The sequence below is a fragment of the Parus major genome, chromosome 2 (genome assembly GCF_001522545.3).
Source record: "Parus major isolate Abel chromosome 2, Parus_major1.1, whole genome shotgun sequence".
Lineage (NCBI taxonomy): Eukaryota > Metazoa > Chordata > Aves > Passeriformes > Paridae > Parus > Parus major.
The window spans coordinates 38,588,673-38,596,757 of NC_031769.1; the positions used below are offsets into that span (position 1 = coordinate 38,588,673).

General features: G+C 40.1%; 1 protein-coding gene across 2 annotated transcripts; it reads left to right on the top strand.

Annotated features, from left to right (window-relative positions):
* Positions 1 to 1,019: 1,019 nt before the first annotated feature.
* OXSM (3-oxoacyl-ACP synthase, mitochondrial) lies at positions 1,020 to 7,185 on the top strand. Of its 2 annotated transcripts, none has more exons than XM_015648939.3 (3): positions 1,020 to 1,166; positions 3,204 to 4,209; positions 6,560 to 7,185. In XM_015648939.3, the coding sequence occupies exons 2-3, from the start codon at positions 3,206 to 3,208 to the stop codon at positions 6,960 to 6,962; spliced, it is 1,407 nt and encodes a 468-aa protein (XP_015504425.1). In that variant the 5' UTR covers positions 1,020 to 1,166; positions 3,204 to 3,205; the 3' UTR covers positions 6,963 to 7,185. The 2 variants fall into 2 exon arrangements, with proteins under 2 accessions (XP_015504425.1, XP_015504416.1); XM_015648930.3 differs by lacking the exon at positions 1,020 to 1,166 and adding an exon at positions 1,234 to 1,392.
* The last annotated feature ends 900 nt before the right edge of the window (positions 7,186 to 8,085 follow it).

Here is an 8,085-nt window from a genome sequence, read left to right on the forward strand (position 1 = left end):
GCCTCTGCTGACTGCTTCTGACAGGTCACTGCTCAGCTTCTATGACTTTTTAAGATGGTGGTACATAGCCCTCACAAAAGCTGAGATTTAACACAGGGCAGTTCATTTTCGCTGAGATTACATTTATTATTCCTACTAGCATAGTGAAAAAGTTACTATTTCAGCCCTCAAGATCATGGAACTGGTACTAACGTAATAAAATTTTAATTTAAGATGGTGCCATGTTCCTTGGCTGCTACTTCGGCTTTCATTTCCTTTCCATGTATTTCATGTAGGCATGTGACTTTCAATGTTGGCTGCCTTAGGAAATATAAAAATTAACTACAGTGCTATACATGTGTGCATATAAATAAATAATGTATCTCAGTATGGCATTTGTAAATAATGCTTTGGAAGTGCTCATAGGTAAGCAGAGAAAAATTTAAATCCAAGTGCCAACTTCCAACAAATCGCTAACACATTAAATGCCCAAGGAATTTTATTTCTAAATTAAAAACAGTCTTCATTTTTAAAAAAGTGCACATATGTTTATTTTTTTTTTTATTAAATATTGCATTTATCTCCTTTTTGGCTTTTCCCCCCTTTTTTCCTGCAGTACATACCTCATTACTATAGTTTGTATTTTTAAGTAGCTCTGTTTGCAGCTAATAAACATTATTATGTTGTGTGGGGGTAAAGTTATTTCATTTTTCTTACTATTGTATACTAAAGTTATATAAAGGTATCACCTGACAAGTAAACTCACAATGTAATTAATTCATGTCTCTGCTGATGAGACTTTAACAAACATTTTATACTCTGCCATTCCAGTCTGTCTGGGATAAGGTTTTGCCTTACCGCTCCACCGGAGTATTTATTTGAAGGCTTTTAGGTTTGTTTGTTTGGTTGGTTTGTTTTTTTTTTTAACTCCTCCTTTGCGTGATTGAAACACGTGGCTTGGGAAAGGAATTATTTCATCGCCTTTTCCTGGTGTCTGGGCTCTTCACACGATCACGCTGCCCGCCTGCGGGGCGTGGCCCGGCGGGGGGAAGCGCCGTGGGCCGCGCGTACCCGTACACCTCCTTCTCTCCCCCCGCACCTGCGGAGTGGTGCGGCCTCGCGCCGTCGGAACGGGAGAGGAGGCAGAGCGAACCATCGCGGGGCGGGGGGGAGCGCGGCCGGCGGAGGTACCCATGAGGGCTGGGGCGGAGGAAGCGGGGGTTTCAGCACGGACCGGCGGGGGACGCTGCCCCCGGCGGGGCGGGCCGGGCCGGCAATGGCGGCGCTGGGCGGTCCCGTGGCGCCGGGGTTTGCCTGCTGGTTTAGACATTAAAATTGGAACACCTGGAGGTGTTCGGTAGTGCGCTTGTTCCCGGGGGAAATAATCCTGCGCCTGGTTTTCCCGCACACCAGGTATCGGGCGTTGGTGGGTCGCACAGGACGGCTCGGCAGCGGGTGACGGCATTTCAGTAAAGGCTGCGTGGGGCTGCGGGCCGAGCTGCCTTTCAGCGCTCAGCAGACATATGTGCATATTGAGATATGTGTATAGACACTGACAAAACGCCTTGTCTTATACATTACTCATATATAATAATATGTATAAAATACATTATCTTACACATTGTATATGGTACACAACACATAGTGTCTCTATAAAACATGTTATCCATTATCCTCTATAAATATGCATGCAATATGACTGCAGAGGGGTTTATATTTATATTATGTATAGACTATCTAATATTCTTTATATATTTATATCTGTAACTTGCATGATATAATAAACAAAATGTTATATATTATATATATATTTCTATACACATATACATGTATACACACACACTGCCTCGTTTGTAGAGTCCAGGCTAAGTGGCTTAAAAACTGAAATGGGAAATTCAGGTCAGGATTTAAAACAGGCTCCTTTAATTTATTTTTTTTTATAATTAAATTTAATAATTGCATAAAATATGTATAAAATATAATATGTGATTGTTTATTATTTTTATTCCCTATCCCAAGTGTTCTTGGCCAGGCTGCATGTCGGTCTCGGCTGCCTGATCTAGGGAAAGATGTCCTTGCCCATAGCAGGGATTGTTGGGATGAGATGATCTTTAAGGTCCCTTCAAACCCAGGCCTTTCTATGCTTCCATAACATATTTTAGTAACGCTGTTGTGCAGTTGTGCTGCCCCAGGTCTGGGTATTTTAGCCGGAGTGCCCAGCAGCCCCTTATGGTCTTCATACAGCTCTCTCCATTTTTCCAAAGAGCTGGGGATGCCAAATTGTTCTTTGTATAAGGAAAAGAGCAGGCAACCTGTTGAAGCCTGTGTTGTAGGTGTTGGCAGAGCTGTAATGTAGCCTCTGCCCTGCTCCAGCATGTCAGATAGGTGTAATCAGACTGGCTCTGGACCTGGCAGTGGCCAAGGCAAGGAAAAGGTACTGTGGCACAGTACAGCACCATCACTGCTTGGCACAGTCCTCTGGTCCTTCCTCAAGTACTTATTCTCAGCAGAGGCCTTCTGCACCACTTGCCATGCCTCTTGTTATGCGGGGTGTGGTGGTATTACCTTCAATGGAAGTGGTGCTGTGCTCCACATCTTGCTCAAGCTACTTGGGATACTGTCCCCTGACAGTGTAATAACCTGAAGCTGATAAAGGGTAGATGGAGGATGAACAAGAGTCTTGTCCTAGATGTGTATTACATCAGTAGCAGAACCAGGACAAGTTTATTGACTCCTGTTTGAGCTTTCTAGACCATTCTGCCTTAGATGAAGGTTGAGACAGCAATATCCTCAACTTGGTAATGGTGGGACATGCGCTTTACCAGTGAACACATACTTTTTCCCTTAGAAGAAGGAAACTTTTCCTGCGCATTGTTTCTGCCTCCAGCCAGCTTGTGGTTAAAGCTCCAGGGGAAATTTTGCAGCAAAACCAGAGAGTGCTTCACAGTCCAGAGTGCTGCAAAGTCATATTTACCAGTAGCTTAAGCTAGAAGAGCCCACTAGAGGCATTCCCAAAGTGAACATGTTTCTTTGCCATTACTGCTATAACTCACACTATTCCTCATTACAGACACAGAAATTATATCCCTTTCTTCAGGGTTGAAAGTAGTCTGTCATGTAAACAGCAGGTTATTAATTTAATGTTCTTGGAATGTTTTCCACATTGGCTGCTTTATTATTGTGTTTGTCTTTCCTCACCCCCCTCTACCCTCCTCTATTTACAGGAATGTGCTTGATTATTGCCACCATGTTCTCACAGTGCACACAGGATCTGTTAAAGATTGCAAACCTTCATCTCCGGAGTCTGAATTTAAATCAACATTTACAAAACCACAGAAGGGCTTTCAGCAAGTCATTGCCTGCATGTCGAAGGAAAGTAGTTGTTACAGGTATTGGCTTAGTGTCCCCTCTTGGTGTGGGGACTCAGTTTGTGTGGAAGCACCTTCTGGAAGGAGGCAGTGGGATTACATCACTAGATGGGGAAGAATATGCAGGCATCCCATGTAGAGTGGCTGCGTGTGTGCCAAGGGGAAACAAGGAGGGCGAGTTCAATGAAGAAAGCTTTGTGTCGAAGTCAGAGATCAAATCCATGAGTTCTGCCACTGTGATGGCCATCGGTGCAGCAGAGCTTGCAATGAAGGACTCTGGCTGGTCTCCCCAGTCTGAACAGGACTGCTTAACTGCTGGTGTGGCAATTGGGATGGGAATGGTTCCACTGGAAGAAATTTCTGACACAGCTGCCTTATTTAAAACAAAGGGCTACAATAAAGTCAGCCCGTTTTTTGTCCCAAAGATTTTAGTCAACATGGCAGCAGGCCATATCAGCATTAAATACCAGCTAAAAGGGCCAAATCACGCTGTGTCGACCGCTTGTACCACAGGTGCACATGCTGTTGGAGATTCCTTTAGATTCATTGCTGCTGGTGATGCTGATGTCATGCTGGCTGGAGGCACTGAGGCTTGCATCAGTCCTTTGTCTTTGGCTGGATTCGCAAGAGCACGGGCCCTCAGCACGAGTTTTAACTCGAGCCCTAAAACAGCGTGTCGACCCTTTGATTCACAGAGGGAGGGGTTTGTAATGGGAGAGGGTGCTGCTGTGCTGGTCTTGGAAGAGTATGGACATGCTGTACAAAGAGGTGCTAGGATCTATGCAGAAGTTTTGGGTTATGGACTGTCCGGTGATGCTTGCCACATAACAGCACCTAATCCCGAGGGAGATGGTGCATTCAGGTAAGAACACTATGTTGATTATGTTGGCTATTTCATATGTTAATTGTAGTGGGTACGTCTGTTTCTGTCATTGCATATTTTTCATAGAGAAGGGATGTTCAGTCTTGAATTAATATTGCAAAAGCTTGAAAATCTGAAAAATGAAAGAGCTTCTGGTTAACTCTCTTTATTCAGTAGGAGGGTGAAGGCCAGTTCTTGGTAGAATCAATCTTTTTCCATAGAGTTATGAAAGCTTTCTCTGTGTGAAAACATTTTTCCTTTGCTGTATACAGCTGTTCATATAAATAGGTCTCAATGGAAACCTCTTTTTAAGATGTTTGTGGTAAGATGAATCTTTTCAGGTTCTCCTTCACTCTTTTTCCATTGAGAAGACCCCACCAAGAAATCTCAGATGAAGAAAGCTGTAGAGCACTTAGAAGATCTAGTTTGTTAGAATATTTAGCACTTCATTTGGATGCAGCTTAGAGTGTTGGTGCAGAAATATACTTTAGTATTGTTAAGGCAGGTGGTAAAGCTTCATCAGTGTTTATCTCATCAAAATCAGTTCACAAGTAGAGATACTCAACTAATCATTATCATTGACCTATTTAAATTGTCAGCTAAATTACATGTGTAAGTTGGAGAGCTTCGTGCAGGCTGAGTACTATTGCTGGCATTGGAATCTTTAGTAAAGATTTAGTTTGCCTTATCCTGAGTGTATGTGAATATGTAGTACCAAAATTCAATATATCACTGCACAAATAGATCAAACTTCTGCATGGTATTGTAAAGCTGTGTTTGCATCTTTATAAGGTTAAGAGATTTTTCTAGAAGTGTAAATGTACCGTGTTTCCATCTACGCTCTTTGATTCATATTTAATTGTTCTTCAGACTTAGGTGTGAGATGAGTAATCAGGAGTGTCTTGTCTCATATTTTCAGACTTGTTTACCCTTGAGATTATATGGCAATATATAGTAATAGAATTTTTGTGTATTTTATGATTGCAGTAGCATATAAATTAAATTCACAGCAGGAAGAGTTGAAATTTAATCTGGATATCTCCAAAATGTTGAGCATTTCCACCCCTGAGATAATACATTTTAATACTGTCTTCAAGCCAGTATTTTGTTACTTCAGTGGTGTATGGATTAAATCTGGAATGTATGTGCTTATCTCACTTTTTTGTAGGAATTTTGTTTGCCACATCAAAAAAAATCAGAGGAATATATTTTTAGGTATCTTCTAATAACTACTTCTGTTGGAAGCTAAAATGTATGTTGGGATAAACCAGCAGGAAAGGAGAAGCAAAGCCAGACTTAGAATTGTGACTATAAAGAGTGTCCTACACAAGTAATCTGATATCTCCTTAATTGAATAAATTCATTGCAGATAATGTATTTAACTAAATTATCTCATAGTTATCTCTTTTGCCCGAATGTTGGCTCACTATCTAGTGACAGTGAGTGTCAGTGGCCTCCACTCTAAGCTAAGCTGGATGCTTCTGAGGTAGAAGGCTGTAGTAGAGTCATTTACATTTGTCCAAAAGCATGTGCTATCTGTTTTTGAACTTCCTTTTATTTCCTTATTTTTCATAAATTTCAAAAGAGTCAGTGTTCTTTTGCTCAGAGATGCTTTATTGTTATGTGCAAGGAGAGATACCTGGTTCATTTCTTTCTTTGAGGGATATCTATGAGAAACTGCAGTATGGAACTGTGTTGATCTTTCCATGGTTTTCATAAAAAAAACATGTTTTAAAGAGCCAGTCACAGTGCACAAGTCATCAGGAGTCAAATGAAACATACTATGCCAGGGGTAGAAGGGTGTGACTTGCAGTAAATTTCATTATAAAATGAAATGTGGGGATTTGTGCTATCTCCTTGACATTTTCAAGTCTCTGGAAAGCATGCAAAAAAAGCTCATGTGAAGGATGACTGCAGATTTTTTCTCTCATTTCCCAGTATTTCTATTAGGGAGAGCACTTCTAAATTTTTTGTAATAATATCATTAGTTACTTCTCTCTCAAGTGTTTTCAAATTTTACAGTTAAAAGGGTGTTTGATACATTAATGCAGTCTGTAGAGACTGGTTTTCATAACTTCTTTTATTCTTCTCTGTATTTTTCCTAGGTGTGGAATTTTTAACAGCAAGTCTGATTTTATAGTGGGCCTCACTTTTATTGTCTTATTCTGGTACCTAATGTAGATGCTAATGTGTGCTGTTAGATCAGTTAATCCCTTGTCATTTACATCTCTGCTAAAGCAGATTTTCACACTTGACAAACATTTTAAAACAACTGACACATTTTCTTTTGGTTTGTACATTTGACAAAAGTACAGTGGGAAAATCATTCTTTTGGCTTTTTTTTCCTTAGGTGCATGTCTGCAGCAATAAAAGATTCTGGGATCAAACCTGAAGATGTAACATATGTCAATGCACATGCAACTTCTACACCTCTAGGAGATGCAGCTGAGAATCAAGCAATCAAGAGGCTTTTTAAAGATCATGCACGTAATATTGCAGTTTCCTCAACAAAAGGAGCAACAGGACATCTCTTGGGGGCTGCAGGAGCTATTGAAGCAGCTTTTACTGCACTGTCCTGTTACCATGGGATTTTGCCACCTACTCTAAACTTAGAGAAAACAGAGGCAGAGTTTGATCTCAATTATGTTCCACTGACAGCTCAGGAATGGAAAACTGACAAGCGGCGTATAGCACTCACAAATTCATTTGGTTTTGGTGGCACTAATGCAACTTTGTGCTTTGCAAGTGTTTAACTTATGCTGTGAATGGTGTGAAAAAGTGGCACCAATGATGGTTTTCTGTACTGCTGTCCCTGGTGTGTTATGTAATCTTTTCCTCAACTTTGAGAGTCACTCATTTGATATGTAAGAACTTTATTCACCCTAACATGTACACCAGTAATTCTTTTAGAAAGAGGAAACTTCTTTTACTCATTTCAATAAAAATAAATAAAATATCTATTATTTGTGTGATGAAGAAGTTTTTGTTCTTTACTAGTGCAGGAGACATGGTTAAATTATGTTAGAAAATATTTTTCTATGCATGTGACAAAGAAATTGTTTAGAAAAATGGACTCCACACATGGTGAATTAACTGCATGGTAATACAAAGTTTATGACTTAGCTCCCCTTTGTTACCCACTCCATATAGAATTCTGCCTTTTTCCTCATGGTGGGTTGTCTCAATCATAGATTTATGTACATTCTTCCATACAGGTGATATTCAGAGGACAATAATATAGACAGATGTTCATAAGATTTCTGGCACTGGTTCATTTTCCTTTCATCTTTATTCATGTCCATTTGTTTTTTCCTCCTTAGCTGTGGTCTAACATTGAAGGATGCATACAGCATGGCCTGCACATCTTCCATGTGGCACAGGGATAAAATTAGTAGGTCATGACCTGTTTTGTTCTGAACTTTTGTACAAGCATAGTAAGGTAGATATTCAAGTATGGCACTGAAGATGTTAAAAATAGTTATACAGAAAGGAATAAGTATCTTGGGAAGTATCTGGTTTTTCTGACAAAACGGAAAAGCAGAACTAGAAAAATTTGTCAAACAAGGCCTCTCTTAGGAAAAAAATGTCTTCAAGAAATAAATCTGAGAGAACAGGAACACTAAACTATACCTAAAGCTAACATATTGATGAGGGTGTAGTTTAGCAAAGAAAAACGTAAAGGACTTTTGTATATTCCTTCTGGCACCAGCCAAGCATCTTAGCTAAATAGTGGCTTGATTGATAGCGCAGATATGAGTGCAGTTTGATATTCCTATTGGTGGGTTAGTTCATTAAAAGACTTTTCACTGGTGTTAAATTGTCAGTCTTAGCCTTTGACCTTTGTAAGTCAAAGGAGGCAAAGTAGCTCATTTGATT